At 40.8% G+C, this 26989-nt stretch overlaps 1 protein-coding gene across 5 annotated transcripts in view; it reads right to left on the bottom strand.

Annotated features, from left to right (window-relative positions):
• LOC122551426 (partitioning defective 3 homolog B-like) overlaps positions 1-26989 on the bottom strand; it is a 979113-nt gene that overhangs the window by 438237 nt on the left and 513887 nt on the right. For 4 of the 5 annotated variants that reach the window (XM_043693310.1, XM_043693308.1, XM_043693312.1 and 1 more), the window contains exons 11-12: positions 15936-16121; positions 12037-12207 (exon numbers count right to left, since the gene is read on the bottom strand). In XM_043693310.1, coding sequence (XP_043549245.1) covers positions 12037-12207; positions 15936-16121 — 357 coding nt within the window. The remainder of the gene's footprint in view (positions 1-12036; positions 12208-15935; positions 16122-26989) is intronic. The other variant, XM_043693311.1, reaches the window with a different exon arrangement.

Genomic DNA, 26989 nt, shown 5'->3' with positions numbered 1-26989 from the left:
ATGTCAGAAACGACAACTTTGTTTTCTTTATTCGTGTTTTTACATTACAACTTTCAAAACAGTTGCTGATTGTGGGGAGTTCTTGAATCTAACAATTTAAGAAATTTCTTCAAAAAAGTATTCTATTGCATTGTTGAATGGACCTCCTTTTAAAAATCCTTTTCCCCTACCTGCTAGTCCTTCAAGACAGTAGTTGAGCATCAACTCTTAAGTTGATTTTGAAAGTGAGGCAGGCACTTCAATTTCTGATGAAGAGCTGATGCTCGAAACATTGACTCTCCTGCTCCTCGGATGCTGCCTTTTCAAGCACCACACTTTTTGACTCTGACCTCCAGCATCTGCAGTCCTCACTTTCTCCCACCTCAATGAAGCGCGACAAGGAACACGGGCTTTTTTGAAATTTCACTATTTGGTTCTTCAGACTTTCCTCATGATTTGGGCACATTCAATGAATGGGAAGGACCAAGAGCAATATTAGAGCCTAAGTAGTAGGGGCTGCTGGTAGGTTATAATTCCACCAGACAGCTGGCTTGCAATGTAGAGTGATGCAAAAAGCATGGGTTCAATTCGCACCACTGGCTGAGGCTATCATGAAAAACTCTCCTCCTTGACCTCTCACCTTGCCAAAGACATGGTGACTCTTTTGGGTTACCCCACCCCTAGTCATCCCTCTCCAATGGGAGAGCAGCCCTAAGGCCTGGGAAGACTATAAAGTGAATTTATCTAGTTTCACTGCTTATTACTCAAATGATTTACCAATTTCCAAGAGGTTGCCAACTGCTGTTGATGAACCTTCCCACAGCACATGATCTTCATTTGAACAGAAAGACAGAAAAACACATTAAGAAAGCAAAATTATAAAACATGATTGGGAGACAGGAAAATACTGGGGAAATTGAGAGGAAGGAGGCAATGGGAGAGGGAGGGAGTAGGAGAGAGGTGAAGAGAAACTAAGAGAGGTAGGGAGGTGAGAAAATGGGAGGGACAGAAAAAAAGAGGGAAGAAAGAAGAGAAAGGAAGCTGAAGGGTGGGAGAGAGGTAGATAAAGGGAGGAAAGGAAGGAGGGAATAAGAGAATAGAGGAGTGAGAAAAAATGACAGAACTCAAAACAGATAATGGATTATTATCGGCCAGAAAACAAATCAAGCAGAGACCAATAAAGCAAATTAAGAAAACATATTTGCTTTATTGGTCATCTCTCCATGAAGCAACTATAAAACTCCAAAGGTGAGGCCTACTCACCATAAAACCGGCAGATCATTAGATGTGAACCAGGGGTTCCTCTGCCATTGACTGATACTATCATCAACTTCTTGGTTCCAGAACCAGAAGTCACAGTCTAAGAATACAGGTTAGTTCATTTAGTACTAAGATGAGAAGAAACTTCTTCATCCAGACAGTGGTGAGCCTGTTGAATTCTCTACCACAGAAAGCGGTTGAGGCCAAAACATGGAACGTTTTCAAGAAGAAATTACATATAGTTCTTGAGGCTAAGGGGATTAAAGAGTATGGGGAGAAAGAGGAGACAGGGTACTAAGGGGATTAAAGAGATGGGGAGAAAGAGGAGACAGGGTACTGAATTGCATGATTAGCTCTGATGGAGCAGGCTTGAAAGATGAATGGTGTACTCCTGTTCAAGACACTCATTCAAAAGAGCGAGGAGAAGCAAGTTTCACAATGTACTTCACAAGAATTCTTTATTAAAAAGGGAACTATATGCAATGGACACTAATTACAGAAGACTTATTGTTAAGCAAGTTAGAGCAAGGAGCATTTTTTTGTAGGAATAAATAAATATGAGCACTGACAATTATGGCCCATCACATGGGTTTAAAAAAATAAATCTATTTCAGCTGCACACTATGAAAACTTTTTCCATATTCCACCATTGTTCAGTAAATGTAAAACTTGCGTCACACAGGCGACCTTCAGTTGAACCAACAGTCACTTGGTTAAAACATTAACATCCGTACCCAGTGATTATTCACGGGTATTGCTTATGGAATGGCGGGAACAACAGCACGAGTTAGAGCACATAACAAAAATAGAATTGTCAAATCATACGAGTACAGAAGACCATTCAGTCCATTGGCCATGTGAAACAGTCATTAATTAATCTCACTACACTGTACTTTCCACAAGTGCTATAAATGTTTCCCTTTCACATACAATCCAATTCCCTTTTGGAAGCTGACACAGAATCTGCTCTGACCACCCGTTCAGACACTCTTAAAAAAATTAAGACAGCTCTCTTCTGACTCTCCTGCTCATTATTTTCAATTTGGGTACTTTAGATGCATTTGTGAAAATGCAGCTCTCTTTAAATAGAAAGAAAGCATCTAGCCAATTGGTTAGCCTCATCAAAAGTTAAGAGGATTTGTGCGACTTCATTTTTCTAAATTAGTTTCATTGGGAGTTGCTCTGCCTGAGATTTTCTGGAATATTTCTAAAGTATTGAAGCATTACTGCTGGCAAATGTATCCTCCTTTGTTCCTCATCTCCATATGCTTTACCCAGTGTCTCCTAGTGGCAGTAACCCGTGATCAGGTACAGTGGCAGCGATTTTTGAAATTGTGGTTACATCATCTTCACGCGCAAGTCTAGACAGTAACACTGGCTGATCTTTTCACGAAGTAACCCAGAGGCAAATAGCATCGTAAAGCATGACACCATGGCTGAGGTCAGCTATCTTGGCGTGACCGAGAACTGAACTGGGACCTTCCCAGTCTGCATGGATCGACAGCACCCCCAGGCAGCGTTTTTAGACACAATGATACGCAGCATCTACAAGATGAACATTACTGTATTGTTGTTGCCAATTGACAAATTTATCAAATCCTTACACAGCTTAGTTTTCAATTAACAAAAACATTTTGCGAGTTAAATATTTGTGATTCTTGGAGCAGTAAACACTCAATTCTTAGAATCGCACATCATTAAACCATTGGACTATCATCACAACCCATGAAAGTGCTATCAAATTAACCCTAGACCCCTCCACAGTCCTGTAGAGCATGTCCCCTTTCGGTATTATAACCGATTACCTTCTGAATGTTTGAAAATCTGTGACACTGTCACCTAACGAGTTGCACAAAATCACGCTCACTAATGAAAACTGAGAAGTATGAATAATTATGCTGGCAAAGGCCAAGGATAAGTGTTTTTCATCTCTTGCCCTTTGCTGGCAAATACTGAATTTGTAAATCTCAGGCCTGACTAATGCTCCAGAGACATGGGTTCAAAGCCCACCACAGCAGCTGGGAGAATTTAAACCATAACCCTGAAACAAAATGAACGTTTCAATAGAAATGATCACAAAACAACTAGTTTGTCATAAAAGCTCACCTGATTCACTAACATCCCCAAGAAAAGGAAATTTGCCATCCTTTTCCAGTCTAGCCTACAAGTCGCTGCAGATTTACAGAAATGTTAACAACCCTCTCAAATGGCATGTCAACCATTACAGCAAAATACGCTGTGGCTGTATGTATCTCATAGGGACTGCAATGTTTCAAGAAGCTAGCTCAGTATCACTTCCTTAAGGGAAATTAGGGATGGGCAATTAATATTGGGCTTGTCAGTGTGCTCACATCCAGAAAATGGTTTTCAGGTCACTGTCTCACCCATCTTTCAGGTAAGAAATCGAACCAAAGCCTTGACTGATTCTCCTGAGGTCAGCAAAAATATCACGGCAGTATTCAAATAAGAGTAGGGATGCTTCCCCTGCAACTCTAGCCAAAACTTATCCTTCAACCAATTTTTAGAAGCGATTAGCTAGTTATCATTCTGTTACTAGTTGTGAGATCTTGCAACGTGCTAACTTGCTGTCATGTTTCTTATGTGGCAACAGTGATTGCACTTGAAAAGTAGTACATTGCCTGACAAGCTTTTTAGGTTGCTCTGAGCTCATAAGATAAGCAATATAAATTTCATATTACTCAGGAGATGATAAATTGTTTTAAAAGCTGTCCTTTCCTGTTCAGTCTTAAAATGGACTTGTATCGACAAGACAGTGCTCTTTTTCTTCCTCTACAATGTCTAACGAGGGCAAATTCTATTTTAGTTCATGGAGTGTTTAAAAAAAAGAAATTGGTGTTTTCTGTATCACAATCAGTGGTTGCAATTGCTTCTAATTAAACCTACTGGGTTCTGGTGACCAATGAAGCCCAATCCCACTTTCAGTACCCCAAATGTTGAAGTGATCACATTCCACAATTATTATTCACTATTTTACGATTTGCCCACTGTTTGCAGATTCAAATCCCATTACTCCACCTGACCTTCACCATGTATCACAAATTTCACTCCCCCATCTCAGAAACCGCTGATAATCCTTGATGCACCATCACATTCACAAAAGGACAACGGCCTTCTACTTTCACAGTACTTTCACAGGAGAATTAACACAAGGAACATTCTTCAGTTTCTTATTGCGGATAGAAAAGATGATGGAGCAGAAATTCTTGTTATGGCATAGAATTCTCAACAGGTTAAAGTCAGGTTTGCAGATGCCAAATGGCTACATTTATAGTCCCTTGAAAAGTATAGCAGTGGTGGTGCTATTTTAACTGATTTCCAAGAGGACCAATACCTCCCATTTGCAGTGTTAAATCTGGCTTTGAATGCCCATGAATGAATTTGCAGATTTGTGTGAATTGAAATGACATTTTAAGAAAAGCTATTGCAGGTTGCTTGTCATAAAGACTTACTGCAGTCTATGATGATAGGCAATTCCAATGAATCCATCAGAAGTTGCTTATTACCTCACTTTATGACTACATTAACTACGTCTGCACAAGAAATGAACAAGTGTATCCCATTTTTCATCTTATTCTTAAGAATCCGGCTCAATGGTGCATTGCATTCTTTCACCTCTACTTCATTACATTCATTGCTTAAAACTTGACAATTTTTTTTTGCTCGATAGAGAAGTCAAGGACACATTTTTCAAAGCTGCAGAGGAAATCCAACACTGTGAAGCCTTCAGTTGTTTAATCACCAGAACAGCAAAGGGATTTTTCTGCACAGAGTTGACAGAAGCAGGCAGATGTCAAAACAATAGAAATCAAAAGGGAAAATAGAAGGAAAAAATCCAACAATAATAAAAAGATGGCATTCCAAGTTTCAAATTTTCCCAAGGAAACAGTGGACGGTTTCAAGGCTAGAAGCACCCGCATCAACAAATCTAACATCTTGTTGTTACTTCAGAGCAGTGCTATCCTGACAGCCTATGACCTATACTCTAGGATTCCCTGCCTAAACCTCCCTCTCCTTTTAAGACCTCCATTAAGTTAATCCCTTTAACCAAGCTTTTAGACACTTATCCCAATATATCCTTTCATGGCTCAGTACAAATTATTTAACTGATTCTTATCCTGTGAAGCCCCAGGTGGCATCTAATAATATTGAAGATGCTACATATCCGCACGTTGTTATTGCTGTGATATATGTAATGGGACAATTGTTTGTGCTAATTTAAGAATGATCTAAATGTCAGTCAGCCAGCCAGCCAATACTTCCTTAAGCAATGATCTGCTGTCCACAAAATGCATTTCCATTTGAATTACTATTCAAAGAGCTTTTAAAACTTATTGGTTTTAGTAATATGTGCAGACTGTCTGTACTGTGCAGTTTTGTTTTCTTACAGGTAAATGGCTGCAGAAGCAGACAACATATGTGCCAGGATAATCTTTTAGAAATGGGATCTATTATTCAATGTGCACAATTAAAGTATTTGTTAAACAGCTTGTTTTCCGTCTCGTCATGTAAAAAAACCTAATGTCCCATGATGTTTCAGGTATTAAGATGTAACATAATAGGCAGCATCAGAAACTTGGAGAGAGATGTAGTCTAAGAATAAGTAACTAGGGACAAGATTGTAATCAGCGTCTGAGGGAAAGCTTTATTGGACTTCTTGTAGTGAAGGAATAATGACTTGACATTAATGAAATCGGAACAATTGAAAAAGTAGACAGAAATAAGGAACTTTTATTTGGGAACACCTACACTTTGTTTCACTTTGCCATGAGGACTGCAAGAGAGAGCAAGGTCATGTGACATGTCATTACTTCCCATATTGATGTCTTCTGTCTCATTAACGAATATAACAGTTAGACTTAATGCCTCATACTACATCTCCCTCCCCAAATCCCTGATTCTACCCATTATAGTACATCTCGTTACACTACAATTCATGGAAATGTGTGGATAAATTGGTTGCTGAAGAAAAGAGGATAAGAGTGGTGTTCAGAATCATGGCCAAGGAGATGCAGTTAAATATTAACAAGTGGGGGGAAAGAAGCAGGCTGGTGAGGTGCTGTTCTGAGATTAGGTCACCTGAATGTCCATTACCTTTATTCTATATGTTTGACAGACTGGAGACCTGCAAGGTAGGAAATCCTGCAGTTTAAGTATGCAGCCATGCTGAGCTGAGAGTAGATAGGCCCAGTCAAGGGCGGGAGAGGGAGCAGTGGTGCTGAATGTGGTCTGATCGTGGGTCACAAAGACAAACATCTATGTTGGAGAGAAGGCAGTGGCTGGGGATGGATCCAACTGCAAGGACTGAATGGATGGCAAATAAGTTCTGAGGGTTGGGAGAGGTTTATCAATGGAATTTACTGCTCAGCTTGTGGGTCAGAGGGAACACTCCTGCTCCCTAGATCAAAGAAATGCACACATTTTATGAATGCAGTATTACTTCCCTCTTTTTACCTGCTGGGTTTCCCAAATGAAACCTGTCCGATTGTGGTCACTGTTAAAATAAAGGCACTTTGCCTCAATCAAATTTTGGAGTAGCCAATCTTCCTCCTTTGAGCAAATTAATAACCTGAGCCCTTTGTTCACACTAACTCCCAGCCCCAAAGCGCCCGCCCACCCACCTCTCCATTTAAACCTGAGTGGATGGGTTCCTGTTTTAGGCTTTAACCATTTAAACCATTCCCTTCCATAGGTTTAGTGCTCAATTTTAAAGGAAGAGAGAAAAACAAGGTATTAAAAGGAAAAACAAAGATTTACATTTAACACATTGGGAGTATAAAAAACTAATGGCAGTAAATAAATACAGGAATAGCAAGCAACTGAGAGTTGATAGAGGCAAGATGCACGTAAGAGACTTTTAAAGCACATAGACAGTGGAGAATGGGCGGCAGCATGCAGAGAAAGAAAGAACTTGCACTTATACAAAATGTGCAGGAACGTTAAAACCGATGAATTCTTTTGCAAGTGTAATGTAGGAAACACGGCAGCCAATTCACTGACAAATGCTCTTATCTGAATTTTGCAATCATATCTTCTACCTGAAAGGGCAGGTGTGGCCTCAGTTTAATGTTGCAGCTGGAACAAAACATCTTGGACAGTACACATCTGTAGGACTTCATTAACTCTAGAAAGTGCAAAGGATTGTCCCAACAAGGCCATGCAAGGAACTATATATAAATGTAAGTTATTTTTGTTTCATTCTAATGTCAGCATTTCCAAATTAAAATATTACTCCTTTAAGTGGTATTCAGATACTTTCAAGCAATCTGGAACAATGAGCATTTCGCTTGTCCAATTTGTAATTCCCCATTTACTGGGAGACAGAGGGCTCATTACACTAAGAGGGAGAAAAAACTGAAATGTGGGTACTAAATAAGAACACTGAACAAGTTAGAACATCTTTTCCAAAGGCTTTTATTCCATTAAGGCAAACTATTACTAAATTAAAATGCTGTCCAATGGGAGAATGGAAATGTGCAGAGCCAAGCAAGAGCATACTCACTTAAAATTCCTCATCATTCTCTGATAAATTACATGAATCAATACGATAGCGGCAAATCGGTACTCGCCCTAATTAAAGTATCTGGCTTGTAGAACAGATCAGTCACTGCCCTGTGCATTACTGTCTAAACCAATAAAACCATAAAAGATTGTTTAATGGTGTAAGCTTTACAGACAGAGGTTGTGACGCAACTGCAAAAGGTTGCAGCTTGTTCCCCTGCTATGACCGCCATTTGACTAAACTACCATCGATTATAAAAACACATCACTGAACAAAAAAAAAATACTTTTACAATCATTTCTTCTTGCAGAACACATAATAAATGAAAGGGCACAGGTGTCCACAGGCAGATGTGGCCCAGACTTTAAAATTCTATTTGAACAGGAAGAATAGTCTCTGCAATTAGAATTCTGGTTCAAGTTTCCGTGGAAGGACACAGAGCCTAGGGGTTATCAACTAGCACGGAGAATTCTGAATGTATTTGGAAGAAAATTAGGTAATGCAATGTTAAAATTATTACATGCCCATGGAGATGGATAAATTTTAAAAAGATGTTTGAACGTCCAGCTAATCATTATAAGAGTGACACATTAAGATTTCACATTTTCAGATGTAAAGCACGACTAACTGCACTTGTTGTAAATGTGCAGCTCAAACCCTCGAATGGAATACACACACTTTTAATCCTGTTGATACCACCAGTACTGTACCTCAGTGTTATACAGTGACAGACCTGTCCCCACCAGTACTGTACCATAGTATCATTAATAGTCACAGGTGATTTGCTGAAAGACTGGAGGTTGGTTAATGTGGTGCCACTGTTTAGGAAAGGTGGTAAGGACAAGCCAGGGAACTGTAGACCAGTGAGCCTGACGTTGGTGGTGGGCAGGTTATTGGAGGAAATCCTGAGGGACACGATGTACATGTAATTGGAAAGGCAAGGATTGATAAGGGATAGTCAACATGGCTTTGTGCATGGGAAATCATGTCTCACAAACTTGATTCAGGTTTTTAAAGAAGTAACAAAGATGATTAATGAGGGCAGAGTAGTAGACATGATCTGTATAGACTTCAGTAAGGCGTTCGACAAGGTTCCCCATGGAAGACTGGTTAGCAAGGTTAGGTCCCATGGAATACAGGGAGAACTAGCCATTTGGATACAGAATTGGCTCAAAGGTAGAAGACAGAAGGTGGTAGTGGAGGGTTGTTTTTCAGACTGGAGGCCTGTGACCAGTGGAGTGCCACAAGGATTGGTGATGGGTCCACCATTTTTCATCATTTATATAAATGATTTGGATTTGAGCAAGAAAGGTATAAGTAGTAAGTTTGCAGATGACACCAAAATTGGAGGTGTAGTGGACAGTGAAGAAGGTTCCCTAAGATTACAACAGGCCTTTGATCAGATGGGCAAATGAGCTGAGTAGCAGCAGATGGAGTTTAATTTAGATAAATGCAAGGTCTGAATTTTCGGAAAGGAAATCTTAGCAGACCTTGTACACTTGGTAAGGTCCTAAGTAGTGTTGCTGAACAAAGAGACCTTGGAGCGCAGGTTCATAACTCCTCGAAAGTAGAGTCACAGGTAGTTAGAATAGTGAAGAAGGCGTTTGGTATGCTTTTCTTTATTGGTCAGAGAATTGAGTACAGGAGTTGGATGGTCATATATGGTTGTACAGGACATTGGTTAGGCCACTATTGGAACACTGCATGCAATTCTGGTCTCCTTCCTATTGGAAGAATGTTGTGAAACTTGAAAGGATTTACAAGGATTTACAAGGATGTTGCCAGGGTTGGAGGGTTTGAGTTATACGGAGAGGTTGAATAGGCTGGGGCTGTTTTCCTTGGAGCGTCGGAGGCTGAGGAGTGACCCTATAGGAGGTTTATAAAATCATGAGGAGCATGAATAGGGTAAATACACAAAGTCTTTTCCCTGGTGTGTGGGAGTACAGAATTAGAGGGCACAGGTTTAGGGTGAGAGAGGAAAGATATAAAAGAGACCTAAGTGGCAACCTTTTCACACAGAGGGTGGTGCGTGTGTAGAATGGGCTGCCAGAGGAAGTGGTGGAGGCTAGTACAATTGCAACATTTAAAAGGCATCTGGATGGGTATATGAATAGGAAACATTTGGAGGGATATGGCCGGGTGCTGGCAGGTGGGACTAGATTGGGTTGGGATATCTTGTTGGCATGGACAAGTTGGACCGAAGTGTCTATTTCCTTGATGTACATCTCTATGACTCTATGACATTTCATACTGTCCGTTACATAATAATCTGGAATTAAAAGTGTAATGGTGACCTGAAACTGCTGCTGATTGTCAAAAAATCCGTCTGGTTCGTTAATTTTCTTTAGGGACAGAAATCTGCCATCCTTACCTGATCTGGCCTACATATGACTCCAGACCCACAGCAATGTGACCGACTCATAACTGCCCTCTGGGCAATTAGGGATGGACAATAAATTCCCACATCCCATGAATGAAGTTAAAAAGGACATTCAATTAGCAGAATCAATCCAAAGTGATACTTACCTCCTGACATTTGTTAATGTTTTCCTCAGACTGATAAGACTGCAGTCTTAGAACCGTCTTTCACAATGAGGTTTGCTTTTCTGGGCGACTCTCACTCTCGCCTGTACCAAATGACTCTTTCAGCCGCACTTAACCACTGGTTGCGCCCAAGTGGGGTACCATGTTACTTATATCTCAATAGTGACTATGTTTCAAAAGTACTTTCTTGATTGCAAAGTGCTTTTAGAATTCCTGAGGTTTAAGAGACTTAAGTCTGTTCAGATGCGTGAAATATGGAATACATGCGGTGTATTAACTTGAGTTGGCCAATTGTAATTTATGGTCATGGTCTAGAGACAACAGGGCAGACACATGAACAGCAGTCTGACAATTTCAAACACTGCACTGGCAAATTCTAATGAAAACGTTTACAATGGTTATTTAAAAGCTAAGTAAAAAATTAGAAGTTATTTTTCACTCTCAGGAATAAGTCCAGGAAATCACAAGAGCCCAACACCATCCAACATTGGAAACTATGCAATCAACTAAAAAAAAGAGACAAACATTCAGTATGACTGTGGAACTTCATTCGTTCTTCACTCGACGTTAGCCAAAGATTCCACATTCAACAGTGTATCATTCTCATGAAACCTTAAATATATCAAAGTATTCTTCCCTTAAGCACTGTTCAATAAAAATGTTTAAACTTCATGAGATACTCGTGTGAAAACGAAACCTAATGAATATTTGTGTTGGTAAAGGCTACCTTAAAATTAGAAATCCTCCTTTTACCAAATTTCTCTCTCTAATGAATTAGAAATAATAGTAATGAAATCACTTGAGTAAAAGCAATGGTGGAAATTTAAAACAAGCACAGAGAGTACTGGAGTACTCAACAGGTCTGGCAACATGTGAAGAGAGAGAAACAGAATTAACATTTCAAGTCTAGTATGACTCTTCTACAGAACTAAACACCACAGTTTAAGGATGCAGGGTAGGCCAGTTTGGACTGGGATGAAGAGAAATGTGGTGAGCAGGTGAAATTCTTTAACATTCAAAGCAGTCAAGACCAAAACATTGAATGTTTTCGAGGAAGAGTCAGATACAGTTCTTAGGCTAAAGAGATCAAAGAGTATAGGGAGGAAGCAGGAACAGGATACTGAGTTGCTGATCAGTTGTAGTCATGTTGGATAGCGCAGAAGCTCAAAGGGCTGAGTGGTCAACAGCTGCTCTCATTTTGTGCTTCTATTCTTCTAAACTATCCCTCAATGATTTTAGCATGTAAAAATCTATTGATCTCATTATCGAATAAACTCATACTAAGCTTTTGCAGCTGTTTTAGGTAGAAAATTCAAAGAGTCACCATCTTATGAGTGAAAAGATTCCAAATGGACTGTCCCTTATTCTGATACTTTGTTGAACCTCACCTCCTGCTCCCCACCGGACCACGACCCCATACCAAGATACATTGCTCCCACATTTACCTGTCAATCCATTTAAAACATATGCCTGATTGAATGAGATCACCTTTCATTCTTCTAAACATCAGGGAACTGATCTTAATTTAATCTCGGCTGAGACTATTGGAACTCATTGTATTCAAGAACATGCCAAATGAAAGAAAGCAACTGGGGCTGTATTTGGGACCAAGACTCCAGGATGAAAGTAACATGTTTTTTGATGACAATATTTGCACCAGCTGTGGAGAAGGCCACACAGCTTCTCATCTTCTAGCAGGAAATGAACTGTGTACATCTAGCTCAGGAGCTTACCTCTTGGTGTCTATCCATCCTCCTGGCCACCATCACCTGAATCATTCCTCGGATGTTTCCCTCCATTGACATGGATCGCCGTAATGTTTCCAAGGCCTCATGGTTAGATTTCTCCAGCAGCTGTTCACCATTCACTGCGATCAGCTGATCATTCACTTGTAGACGCCCATCCTGCAAGTTGCATAAAAAAGTACACCAAATCCATTAACATTAATATTGTTCTTCAACTTCCAGCTCTATTCAATTACAACACTTATTTACGTTGTGTTCTTAATGCAGTACAATTCCCAAAGGAATGTAATAGGAGCACTATAAAACAAAATTTGATAAGCAGACACATAAGGATATAAAAGTATAGATATTAGGGTTGGTCAAATAGATAGGTTTTTATTTGCTGCATTAAAGAATGAAATTGAGATGCAGAGTTCAGGAAGGAAGTCCACAGATCGGACCTGTGCAGCTGAAACACTGGTTGCAAAAGTAGGGCGATGGAGGTTGGGAATGGTTCATCGTGATGTACTGCAAGTTAAATTTTGTGCTGGAGAGTTTTTGGACAAGCTCATAATATTTCATCTGGAGATATTGCGACAGTGACCAGTAGCTTGGAGTCAAAGTTGGATTTTGACATTCCTTGTTGTCTGTCTGACGAGCCACCAAAATGTAACCTCACAGCTCGCCAGGACTTCCTTCATAATTCTTGTGCATCATAATGATTTCATGAAATAAGTGCTAGTCTCAAATATACAGAAGTTTTGATTGTAAGTTCTCCCATGCAGCCCTGCTTTTTGCCAATTTGAAAGACATTTGGACAGGTACATGAATAGGTAAGGTTTAGAGGGATAAAGGCCAAAGCAGACAAACAGGACTGCTTTTAGTTTGGGAAATCTGGTCAGATTGGAAGAGTTAGACTGATGGGCCTGTTTCCACACTCTATGACTCTGAAGGCTTCACTCTACAATCTAGGGTCGAGTTGATGCAAAGGTTTCTCTGTGGATCAGCATAGTGCATTTTGAGGATACCTCAAGTGATGACTTTGGGAGCTCTTTATGGCAGTAAGTTTGGGAAAGAGATGGCAAATAAAGTGCAGTCTGACATGTCCTCAGTGTCAGACCAGATGAAGGAAGGCTACGTCTCTCAATAGCTGAGAAAGCAAAGCAGTCATTGTCATCAGGATTTGACACGTTTGCCCATCAATCATCTAAAACATATGCCTGATTGAATGAGATCACCTTGCATTCTTCTAAAAGCTAGGGAACTGTTCTTAATTTAACCTGGGTTGAGACTATAGCAACTCATTGTATTCAAGAACATGCCAGATGAAAGAAAGCATCTGGGGCTGTATTTGAGACGAAGACTCCAGAATGAAAGTATCATGTTTTTTGATGACACTACTTGCACCGGCTGAAGAGAAGACCACCACTGTTTCTCATGGTGAAATCTGATCACCAATGTGTCAAAATTGTGTTGACAGTATTGGTGTCCCCAAAGGTGCGCCCCTGGTTAAACAAAGTCTAAGGATGGTTCATGCTATGGAGAAAGTGAGGACTGCAGATGCTGGAGATCAGAGACGAAAATTATGGTGCGGGAAAAGCACAGCTGGTTAGACAGCATCCGAGGAGCAGGAGTGCTCCGACATTTCAAGCATAAGCTCTTCATCAGGAATAAGGGGGTGGCCCAAGGAGGCTGAGAGAGATAAATTGGAGGGGGTTGCGGATGTGGGGGGAAGGTAGCCGGGAAAGCAAAAGGCAAATGGAGGTGGGGTGTGACGGGTTTAGGTCAGAAAGGAGGATGGAGTGGATAGGTGGGAAGGAAGGTGGACGGGTAGGACAGGTCAAGAGGGCGGTGCCAAGTTGGAGGGTTGCATCTGGAATATGACGGGGAGAGAGGAAATGAAGAAACTGGTGAAATCTATATTGATCCCGTGTGGGTGCAGGGTCCCAAGACAAAAGACGAGGTGTTCTCCCTCCAGGCGTTGGGTGGCTAGAGTTTGGCTGTTTTCCCCTCTGCTGTGCAGCCCAGCCGAAACCCTATAAGCTTAAGAATGCACTGCACAAGTATTTCTTTCCAATGAACAACATTTTAAAAAAAAAAATTGTATGACATCTTTTATGTAACAAACCATCCCAATGCCTCTCACTTTATCAGCAAATAAATCTCACACCGAACTGAGTTAGGCTGGAGGAGGTGGATTTTAAGAGCTCTCTTAAAAGAAGGGCATAGTTTTGGTGGAAGAAAGTCCCAATGCTCAGGACCGCGACAGCAGATGACACAGCCACTCTAACAATAAGGTAAGGGAAACTGAAACTGCCTGGAGGTCAAAATTGTAAGAACATGGAGTTTGGAGGACTGTGGATTGGGAGAGGCTCCAGAGCTCAGAGGGAAGACTGCTGGACTGTTCACAGTCACTCTGTTTTTTTTCGTCATTTATGTGAGTGATTTGGATGTGAATATAGGAGGTAAGATAAGTAAGTTTGCAGATCATGCCAAAATTGATGGTAAAATGGACAGCAAAGAAGGTTATCTCAGAATATAACGGAACCTTGATCAGATGGGCTGAGGAGTGGCAGATAGATTTAATTTAGATAAATATGAAGTGTTGCAGAACAAGGAGACCTTGGGGTGCAGGTTCATAGTTCCTTGAAAGTAGAATCACAGGTTGACAGGGTAGTTAGTGAAGGAGATGTTTGGTATACTTGGCTTTATTAGTCAGTGCATCGAGTTGAGTTGCATATCATGTTGAGACGGTACAGGACATTGGTTAGGCCACTTTTGTAACACTGCATTCAATTCTGGTCTCCCTGCAATAGGAAAGATGTCGTTAAACTTGAAAGGGTTCAGAAAAGATTTACAAGGACGTTGTCGGGGCTGGAGGACTTGAGCAATAGAGAGAGGCTGAATAGGATGGGGTTATTTTCCTTGGACCATCAGAGACTGAGGCGTGACTTTACAGAAATTTATAAAATCATGAGCAGCATGGATAGGCTGAATAGCCACAGCCTTTTTCCCCAGGATAGAGGAGTTTAAGGTTTAAGATGAAAGGGGAAAGATTTAAAAGGAATCTAAGGGGCAATGTTTTCACACAGAGGGTGGTGCATGCATGGAATGAGCTGTCAGAGGAAGTGGTGGAGGCTGGTACAATTACAACATTTAAAAGGCATCTAGATGGGTACATGAATAAGTAGGGTTTAGACAAATACATTCAGGACACCACCCACGCCCTCCACCTCCTCCATGACTTTCATTTCCCCGGCCCCCAAAGCCTCATCTTCACCATGGGCATCCAATCCCTACACACCTCTATCTGCCATGACGAAGGCCTCCAAGCCCTCCACTTCTTCCTCTCATGGCGTCTCCACCAGTACCCTTCCACTGACTGTCTCATTTGTTAGGCTAAACAATGATTTCTCCTTTGAATTCTCCCCATTTCCTCCAGACCAAAGGGGTAGCCACAGGCACCCGCATGGGCCCCAGCTATGCCTGTCCCTCCAGCCACACGGGATTAATGTGGATTTCACCAGTTTGCTCATTTCCCCTCCTCCACCTTATCTCAGATCCAACCTTTCAACTCGGCACTGCCCTCTTGACCTGTCCACCTTCATTCCCACCTATCCATTCCACCCTTCTCTCCAGCCTATCACCATTATCCCCACCTTAACCTACCTATTGCACCCTCAGCTACCTTCCCCCCAGCCCCAACCCCCTCCCATTTATCTCTCAGCCACCAGCTTACAAGCTCTATGACTCAAAGTCTGACAGATCCTCTAATGGTCTCCCTCTACCATTAGAAACTCATGAGGAAATGTTCTGCAATTGATACTTTCTATTCCTTAAAAGCACATTAGCACAATTTCTACAATCTCTCTTCTTCGCCATAATTCAGTTCTCTCCAAAAGAGTTACCTTGAAAGCTGCCCCTCCATGAAGAATAGCCTTGATGAATATGCCAAGGTCAGCCCCAGTGTCTTTGGACTTATTTCCTTTTAGACTAATGCCCAGTCCAGCAGATCCCGAGTCATTGAGGGGAATCTCATAGGTCAGGTACTCCTTTTTATCATCTCCTGCTAGATTACAGTTCTGCTCCCCCTTCTGAAACAAAATAAATACATTGGATGAATGCAGAACTTTCACGAGATCTACAGTCAGCTGTCAGAACTTTAAGGGACTTCATGGGTAGAGTCTTGACCTGCTGTTTTTCAAAATATACTGAGAACATAGATTTGGTTGCACAGTTCAGGTTGTGCACATAAACAAGACTGACATTTCAGTGCAGCACAGAAGGAGTACTGTTCTGTCAGTGGGCTGTCTTTTGTGTAAAATATTGAACCCAGGCCAGTTCAGCCCTTCAAGTGAGCATGAAAGATCCCAAAGTACTACGTACAGAACAGTTGCATTACCTTCAATGCCCTGGCTAATATTTATCCTTAAACATCACTAGAAGAGGTAATCTAGTCTTTACTGTATTGCTGTTTGGTGTTGCTGGCTGTTAGCAAGTTCCTTGCCTTGTTTCCAGTGTAACAGAAAACACTTGCAAAAGTATTTAATTGATTGAAAAGCATTTAAGAATGCTTTGAGGCCGAGAATTTTTTTTCTTCATCCCGAATCAAAAATCGAAGGTGAGAAGTACAGAGTCCCTGTGACAGGTTTTGACCCCTCCAATATTAAACTATAGCTACTCAAGAATGACAGCGCATGAACATCCCAACAGCTGGGAAACATTGCACGGGAAATAATGAATATATTTGGTCTCCGGAACCTTTGATGAACAGTCAAAGAACAGTCAATGGACAGACAGGAGGTGCTTTCTCCACCTTTTATATATCTCAGGGACATTAATTTCAGTTATATGAGCCTGAATGAGATTCTGATTGTAGTCAAGTCTGTACTCCCTATGCTTTCTCTAGTCAATCACAGCATTATCAAAAGAAAATCATCTGCTCCTCATTTTCAACAAACACATCTACTCATGAACAGTAGAAAAAGGTAGCTTAGCAGTTTATACACATGTCAAACACAGTTCTAGATAAATCATAGCATGGCTTTTCCCATTGCCTGAATGCTTCCAAAGGGATCAGTAGTAAGAAGGCTTCTACTCACAAAAGAAAGAAGATAATTCAGGGTGAAAATCAATTACATCACTGGTACAATAATGAAGACTGCAGCCTTAGTGTTCCCTGTCAAATGAAAGCGTATACACAGCAGGATTTTATAAAGAGGAGTTTATTGGAAGTTATTGACAGTTTTGCTGGTTTTAAAAGATAGCCGCCAGGGATAAAAATAGAGAACGCAAATGCTTTTCTGACTGGCGGAGAGCCAAACTTGATTTGCAGATACTAATTGCAAAGATAAACTGTTGAGCACTGATCTACACAAAACAGTATTTGTGCATTTGGAAGAAGAAAAACATTCAAGAGTAAAGACAGAGATCCAAATCGATTCCAGCATCTACTGCAAGAATACTCATAAAACTATAACTTTAAATACAAGTCGGGCTGATGTGCTTACTTTCAAAAACACTAAAAATGATTTCCCCTAATAGCTGCCAATAACCTCAGGTTGGTCACCAGATAACTGGATTTTTAAATACTGGTGAATAGTGACAAGCATTACCAGAAAACTACCTTGTGTTTATACTGCTTTTAAAAAAGTGTATATAATGTCCCAACACACTTTTACAGTAGGTACTGTAGGAGATACTGCAGATGACCAAATGCTTGGTCAAAAAAACAGATTTTTCAACAGCATCTTAAAGACGGTGTGAGAGATAGAGATGCAGGAAGGGGGTAGGCAAAGAACTTTTGAGTTTTGGGCCTAGGTCACAAAGTACAACCTCCAGTGATGGAGCAACTAAAATAACGGATGTACAAGAGCATATGTCATGGAGACTTTCAGAGCTGTGAGATGTTACAGAGATCAGGAGGACTGTGATTTTGAAGGGATTTGAAAGGAAGGATGAGAAAATACAATTAAAGCCAAAGAGTTGAAAATATAATAAGACAGGATATACAACAGGATGTACACCAATTTACCAATATTACTTTTTGCTTCCACTCTGTAGCAAAATAATTCTAGCACAAATCCTCAGTGGTGGATGGTTATGTAATGTAAACAGCGAGTTCAAATGAATTCTAGTTACTTATAGCAATGGGGTCTTCAGATGTGCCTGAAAGGGGACTTAGCCAATCAACTTTACTTTAGACAAGACCTCTGCTGCTCCATGATGCCACCTCAAAAAAGATGATCTGCACTTTGACCTGCTAAAAATCCAAAATAGAAAGCATTTCCTGGCATCAAGGACCGCTCCTGGATTTGTGCGCACGATCTGGACTCGTCCTTCATTTACTGGGGAAATGATGCATTCACAGAGGTGCTAACACGATAATCAGTTTGAACATTGTGTTTTCACCTCTGCCACCTAGATTTTAATCAAGACTAAACCTATCTCATATGTTACACAGGAGTCAGAAGAGTGCAGAGATTTTGATCTAATTACTGTTACACTATTGAAACACAGGCTGCAGAGGTGAGAGCATAATATTCCAACTGACTGTATCATCTCACCACTGCCTACCTAATTAAGGTGCATCCAGCGGAGTAATAAGCATTGGAGAGGCATCTTCCCCGATGGAGTGCAAAACTCAGAAGTTGGTCACAAAACACAGCAACTGGATCAAAAGCTACAATGATTAATCCAAATAATGGTGTCTGATAGTGATTGCGGAGGAGAGGGAGAGAGAATGCAGGGCCAGGACAGCAAGACAGTGTACGTCACCAATCTCAGTCAAACTTTCAGAATGAAGAGCTTTGCACAGTCCTTCTAAAATTGCACCTGATTGGATGAATCTCTGAGAATTCTGACTTCCTTTAATTCTGTCCTTTAACCCACCCAGATTTCAATCATCCTTCATAGACAGCCAGACATAGTTCCCATGCATTGGAATCCCATCTCTAAAACTCAGCACACTTTTTCTCTTTTCTTCAGCACTTCACTCCTTGAAACCCCATTTCTTTACCTAAGTTTTTCTATCAACTGTCTTAGTACCTTCTTACGTGGTTTGATGTAAACTTTTGTTTGATAACTCTTTATTAACACACCTTGCAACACTTGATTATTTTAAGGTACTGTATACTTTCTAGTTGGTCATTACTACTGGGCAACTGTGATTACAGACCATATGGAATCCATGTTTCAATTTATACAACACCTCAGGGCAAGTTATGGTTCACTCCTATTGGGCAGCAGAGCAAATTCATACATGAAGTTGAGATGCCAAGCATTAAAGTGTTTGAGTGTCCAAACCACATGTACTTTACTCACCTCTCACTTCCCAACCCACCAAATAGGGTCAAATGCTGGGAAGGGAACAAGATGACATTGTCTTTGATTCATACTTATGGGAAGGGAGTATCCATTAATGACTCATAGTTACCAGGGATCTGAATAAACGTTAAGGAAGTTGAGTCAGTTCTCTTCTGAAAATACTTCTAGCTGACCTTCTTGATGTTGGCAGACTTTAAATGGAAGTGACAAGAGTTGATCAGGGTAGTTGTTTCCTGTAGCATTGACAGTCAGCAGATACAAATTAGGAAATCAAGGCAAGATTTGAAAAAATTAATTTTTTTTTCTTTGTTTAAAAGATCATGAAAAATAATCGGAAAGATAATTGAAGCAAACACCATAAATCCAACTGAATATTTGCCTGCAGGGAGGAGGATTGAACAATGTGTCTCAGGATGTCCATTTCTCAGTTTAAATTTGTAGCATGGACTCTCAAGTCAAGGAACTTTTAATGGCTTAGCCCTCTAAACAGAAATGCTTACTGCAGAGTCACATTACTATGGCAAGTCATCATGTACAATGTACCCAGAGACCACATGAAATTAGTCAAATGTTACTATGCGGCATTTAGTAGCTCTTTCTGTGATTCAGTATCACACCATACAGAGCAATGCAGCACAAATTATTGTAATAGCAATATTAACTCCTTCAGTTCTTCATTTTTAATTGTTATATCTACTGGTCAACTTAAGAATAAAAGGCTTACATGTCTGTATCAATGTCAAACTCTTGGATACATCATACAAAGATTGTGCTTGCTGTAGCATTACCTCCAAACAAAAGGCCATTTCTCTAACCATTTTAACGTTTGTGAAGTTCACTTAGTTATCTAATCCTCTAATACAGTCCTACCTTTTTAACCCAATTTTCTGGTTCTTTGCATTGAATTTTATTTCATTTGGCTCTGTATCATATTTTGTTTTGTATCACACCCACAAAGCACCTTGAGACTTTTCTTTCTAATGTTAAAGGCACCATGTGAAAACAACGTTGTCACAGTTACCATTGAGAGAGAAACAGAAAACATGGTCGTTCATAACTCAAAGATAATTACATCACTCTAACATTAGTACAATGATAAAGACTATAGCCTTACAGTAATTTTCCAGTGGACCGTGAAACTCACATAACAAAATTTCACTGTTGGCTTCCATTCCCCACTTTCAGGGGATGTTGTTCAGGCAAGTCAACAAACAACTAGCCTCATAAGTTGTGAATCCCAACAGCAATTGCACCTCACAACATAGAATGTACTGCCAATGTGGTGCCCTATGAAGCCACTGGTCAAATGACTGAAAGTGTGAATAATTCAACCAGATGATGTGACCTCAATTAATGCACAATTAGGAAATTCAGCTCACTCACTCATGTGTCTGAAATTCTATTTTTTTTATTGTGAAGTTTAATAAAAATAAAATTGCTGTATCCTGTTTGGCACACCATCAAGCTGTTAAAAAGAAATTACATTTTCAACCAACATCCCCTTCTTGTTCTCTACTGATCTCACAAATTGCCCGGATACTCTCTTACAAATAGAACCACTGCTGAATCAGTGACAATGAATATTGTGGACTTTGGAGGACAGTCTGTTAAAAAGGGAAATCTCAACAGGATGCTGATAGTTCTTGTTTCAAACAAAATGTTTGAGAACAAAAATCTCTTTTCCTTGACAACTAACCCACTGAATATGACAGGATCACATTCAAACTAAACAAAACATAATTTTCTACTACACATATCAAGGCTTTACTTGCAACAGGACATACAAAGCCCAGACAAATAAAAAACTGTTGTGTACTCTTACTTTTTCCTGAGTACACATATCATGAACAGCTATGGCTCTGTAAATCTTCCTAGCAAACAAGGTTTCAATGTTCCATATAAAACAAAACAAGCACACTGCCATTTGTGCTTTTGAGATAACAGCTAAGGCTAACATGTCGTAAAACACCAGGAAACAGTCAAACATTTCGACCTCAGCTCTTAAGACAAACTCATGCTCGTAACTCAAATTTCTAGGCATGACTCACATCGAAGAAAAAATGTTTATTGACAATGCATCAGCTGTTTAAATAAGCAGAAACACAGTGGTTTGCTTAAAACTCATCTTTAATGATTCTCCAGTCTAAGAGGAGGAGATATTTAGAGGTTTGATTCCTCTGAGCATTACATATCAATCAGAAGCCATCAGGTCAAAAACACCCTGTGGTGCACACTGTCCCTAAATATCTACCAATACCTTCCATCAGCCAAACAGCAGAGGCACAATGAGCTATGATATTGATGGCAAAAATGGGTCCACAGCAGAAATTGTACATAATTACCTTGTTAACCTCATCCAGAGCTCAGCGGGTAACATTCTTGCTGCTAAATGAGATATTTTAAAACTTACTCCAAAACTTTTAACACATATGCCTGGATATATGAAACAGAGAGTCTCGCCATTACTGCAAAATGATGGACAAGCCCAGAAATCACTATTTTGTCCTGGGATACTTCACTTCCGATTTTTGCAATAATGGGAATTTGGGTGCATCACAAGTTTCGTGTGTATCTGCTGAAAGCAGATAGATATAAGGAGTACCTACATCCATTCATGTCAATGTTTGGTAATACAGATCTCTGAACCATTTACATATGCAGAGTCAACCAGGTAGGAGCAGGTCTGAACTTCATGGACTTTTTTTTGATAGACAAATACCATAGAATCGTAAACCACCTACAGTGTGGATGCAGGCCTTTTGGCCCATCGAGTCCATACCGACTCTCCAAACAGCATCCTGCCCAGACCCCCCCCCCCATCCTGCCCTTGTAACCCTGCATTTACCATGGCTAATCCACCTAGCCTGCACATCCTGGACACTATGGGCAATTTAGCATGGCCAATCCACCTCACCTGCACATCACTGGATTGAGGGAGAAAACTGGAGAACCTAAAGGATACTAACGCACACACTAAGAGAATGCACAAACTCCACACCGACAGCTGCTGTGAGGCAGCAGTGCTAAACCACTAAGTCCCTAAAAAGTACCCTTTTTTGAGAGTTAAGATACCCCTTTGCATATGATCACATGACTACTGGAATTGTGAAAAGTAGATATGAACACATGCAGAAAGTGCAAAAACCCATGAGCCATCAAGCCCATTGGACTGTCAACTGACAGTCAAAAGTATCTGAAGGATCTGAAGGGGAAAATGAACTCATCAAAAGCATAACTGTCCAAGGCCTTTAAATATCTTGTGCATCAAACCTTAGTAAAATAAAACCTGGAATGTGAAAAAACATTACTTGGTATTTAGCTCTGTGCGTTGACAGAAGCCTGAAGACTACTAATACTGAATTAGTTCTGCATGGGTTCCATTAACACAATTGGATGTCTGCACAATTTGACTGGCAACTCCAAGTGACAATGGATTACTTTAAGTGGGACTATGAATTGCAACTATTTGTCATAAAGGCTCATAAGCTTGAGTGTCATTGTTTGTTGTCCTCAAGGATATATAGTTGAACAAAGTTAAATGCAGTAAAACAAATCTTGTAATTACCTTACTGTGGATTGTGCAGTATAAAAATTGGTTACCATTTCTACTATATTACAAGGATGATTACACTTCCAAAGTACTTTATTAGCAAAGTGTTTTGGGTCACCCTGATATTGTTCAGGCACTGCACAAATGGAAGCTGTTTTATTGTCTCTAATTTTCTTCGCATGTGGGAAATGCAGGTCAGCATGAAGTAAACATGAACTCAACTCATCAGCAATTACAGGAGATAAATGCTTGTGATGAGCTGGACATGGAAGAGACCTCCTGTTGTAAAGTTAGCCTGAGCTTTGCCTTTGTATGACTGGGTTGCCCAAAGCTGATTTAATAGCCCTTAACTGGCTCAAGGTGAGTCTTTCTGTGTTAACATGTGACAAAGACCTCCCTCCGAGATCTGCTGGCCAAACAGAGAGCCTACTGTTCTCCGATCCGAGTAACACTCCTGGGAAACAATGATGCAGGTTAAGGAACGTGCAACATTTCACCAAGGCCAAGCTAACAGATCCCAGCAATGTGAAACCAGAGCGGGGTTTTGGAGAATTGGTAGCTGCTTGAACAGGGCACACTTCACAGGCTGTCCAGAATACAGTCACTAGTGTGTTTCGTGGAGAAATACCAGAGGTGGCATTGATCAATTAATGGTCATTCATCGGCGCCAAGTAGCCTACAGCTGCCCCGGTGTAGGTATGTGACATCCTGGCACAGATATGTGACAGTTTGGTGCCATATCATGGCATCCGATTATACTTGCTCCTCAGAGTCTGCTCCAGCATCGAGGTTTATTATAATTCAGCTCTCCATTGCACAACTAAATCACATTACTACACTAGAGTGCCACGTCACCTTTTAAGCACTTGATTTGTTTTCAAAATAAATGCTTTTTAAAATGCGACAGTTCTAACTTCGTGGCCATGCTTGATTTTTCACTTAAGCGACAGGGCAATAAACAGTATCAGACTGCGTGATATAATATTGATATTCATATAAAGTTGAGCCTTCTTAAGGCACAGACGAGACAGAATTTGCTAAAATTGTTTAGACTCTGCACGTCAACTTAAATGGATTTGTTTACTTTGGATTTGTTCTCCAAAAGGCACAGTGCTTTTTTTTTTAATATTGTAAGGTTTACAAGGATTTGAGACAGCTGACGTTGATGAACAGATTGCTTTTGTCATTCACAGTCGTCTGAGCTGGCTGAAAGGTATCCGACGTTAAAAGAATTTCTTTTATTGAAAAAAAAAGCCGTCAAGTCTCCTTGGGGAGCAGGGCAGGAAGCTGCATTTGTGTAAAGTGTCAGGACCTTTCGGTACCTGCACATTGCCCTTGACTGCATTTCTGTCAAAATATCTCAAGTGAGCTGCCTGGCCCTGTCTGACTGTTGCAGGCCGATAAGAAACCAGGGTCCCCAGAGTCCTATTTCCAGCCAGGAATTGTAGGCGATATCCTGGAGATCAGGTACTCAGCAGAGGAAATCAGTCAATTATATTCCGCTTCCATTTCTTTTGGCACAACTCATCAGGGTTACACTCCAGTGTTGGAAGCATGCCATGACCTCTGTTGTCTTTTGGCCATCGGGGTGGAGTTACAGGTCAGGGGTCATCTCTCACCATTGCTCTCACAGCAGGGCCAACCCTTTGGCAACTTTTCAATGGCTATTTTCATCTCTTCAGAATCTCAACTTCAAACAGCTCGTCTATGACTTTATGTCTTTGCACACTGTGAAATTCTTTCAGGATCAGAGAGAACCACTGCCTCATTATCACAAGGGGATAACAGCATCCACCACCACTCCCACAACCTCATTCCCTTCTCCCCTCCCCCCCTATCCCCACAACCCCTCCCAGAGCCGTTATGAACAGCCGCATTTCATCTCCACACACTCCATTTGGGGAGGCTCTCACTTCTGAACTATGAAGTGGAACACAGAGCAATGTAGGAGAAGCCGCAACATAAACCTTCTTCACACCTCTCAGCACAGAATGTCAGCATTTCTTTCCTGTTGCACAGAAGATCAGAGGGACTCTTGGGAGACAAACACAAAGCAGTAATCTGATCAACAGTTTCAACGCAAATCCCAACTGCAACAGCCAACCTCAAGCAGTTTAAAAGCTAATGCAAAATTACAGCCCTGAGAAGTCAGTTTGATGTAGCTTTGGTTTTGATTCAGTATTTTTTAATGCCATCATTAAGAATAAATATTTTTACCCTTGTAACATCACTCAATTATACCCCCACCCCTCCGTCTCAGTTCCTCTGCAGCCGAAATCCATACTAATCTCTTTGTAACTTCTAGACTTGATTGTTCCAATGCACTGTTTGTTGTTCTCCCACATTCCAAGCTTTGTTAAGTTGAGCTCTGTTGCCTGTGCCCTAGCTTGCACTAAATCATATTGTCCTATCATGCTTGTGTTTGCTAGGCTACATTGCTGATCTGGGAGCCAATACCTTCATTTTAAAATTCTCACCTTTGTCCTCATACCCCTCCATAGCCTTGCCCCTCCCTCTTTCTGTAATTTTCTCTAACCCTGCAACCCTCTGAGTTAGCCATGCTCATCTAATGCTGACATTTTGAGTACAGCCAATTTTAATCATTCTAGTGTGGCCAAATCTTCAGTTACCAAATAGTCTAATTGCTGAATTTCCCTTCAACTTCCCTCTTTTAAGAAACCTACCAATTCAACCAATCCTTTGGCTATCTGGCATGGCTTGGTGACATACAATATCCCTGTGAAGTGCCTTAGAACATGTTTACTAAACTAAGAACAGTTGATTAGATTAGATTAGATTCTCTACAGTGTGGAAACAGACCCTTTGGTCCAACCAGTCCACACCAACCCTCTGAAGAGTAACCCACCCAGACCCATTCCCCTCTGACTAATGCACCTAACACTATGGACAATTTAGCATGGCCAATTCACTCAACCTGCACATCTTTGGACTGTGGGCGGAAACCGAAGCACCCGGAGGAAACCCACACAGACACGGGGAGAATATGCAAACTCCAGGCAGACAGTCGCCAGAGGCTGGAATTCAAACTGGGACTGGGCCACTGTGCCTTCCTACTGAGCCATTTTTATTAAACAGTTAAATTAGATTAGATTACTTAGTGTGGAAACAGGCCCTTCGGCCCAACGAGTACACACCGACCCGCCTAAGCGCAACCCACCCAGACCCATTCTCCTACATTTACCCCTTCACCTAACACTACGGTAATTTAGCATGGCCAATTCACCTAAACTGCACATTTTTGGACTGTGTGAGGAAACCCATGCAGACATGGGGAGAATGTGCAAACTCCACACAGTCAGTTGCCTGAAGCGGGAATTGAACCCGGGTCTCTGGCGCTGTGAGGCAGCAGTGCTAACCACTGTGCCACCCACCGGGTGCTCCGGTTTCCTCTCACAGTCCAAAGATGTGCAGGTTGAATGAATTGGACATGTTAAATTGTCCATAGTGTTAAGTGCATTAGTCAGAGGGGAATGGGTCTGGGTGGGTTACTCTTCAGAGGGTTGGTGTGGACTGGTTGGGCCGAAGGGCCTGTTTCCACACTGTAGGGAATCTAATCTAACCTAATCAACTGTTCATAGTTTAGTAAACATGTTCTAAGGCACTTCACAGGGATATTGTATGTCACCAAGCCATGCCAGTTATTAAACAGTTAATCGAGTTATCGCACAATTCCATTTTTTGGTTATGCTGGCAGAAGTTAAAATTAATTCTTGTGAAAATGTATCTATTTTAAGGATTCTTTCCTCTAGCAGTTCACCTCTGTTAATATACTGCATTACGTGGCTGCCATTGACATCTGCTAATTATTCCCGGCATTGTGAGGTTATGTTAATCTAAGATTGTTATGGAGACTCAAGAATTGATGCAACGACCCATGAGAAAAATTGTAAGGGAGATAACATTTGTTTGAATACTTTTATTTATTATCTATCACAAAAATGTTGATTGGATGTGATCCAACTCCACAATTATGCAAAATGTCTGAATAAAAATATCAGTGGCATGAGGATTAGTGCTGGGATTTCAATTGATTACAATGTGTATGAATGACTTAGATGAAGGAAC

The sequence above is a fragment of the Chiloscyllium plagiosum genome, chromosome 7, assembly GCF_004010195.1.
Source record: "Chiloscyllium plagiosum isolate BGI_BamShark_2017 chromosome 7, ASM401019v2, whole genome shotgun sequence".
In the NCBI taxonomy this organism is placed as follows: domain Eukaryota; kingdom Metazoa; phylum Chordata; class Chondrichthyes; order Orectolobiformes; family Hemiscylliidae; genus Chiloscyllium; species Chiloscyllium plagiosum.
This window is presented reverse-complemented; position numbering and strand designations above follow the sequence as displayed.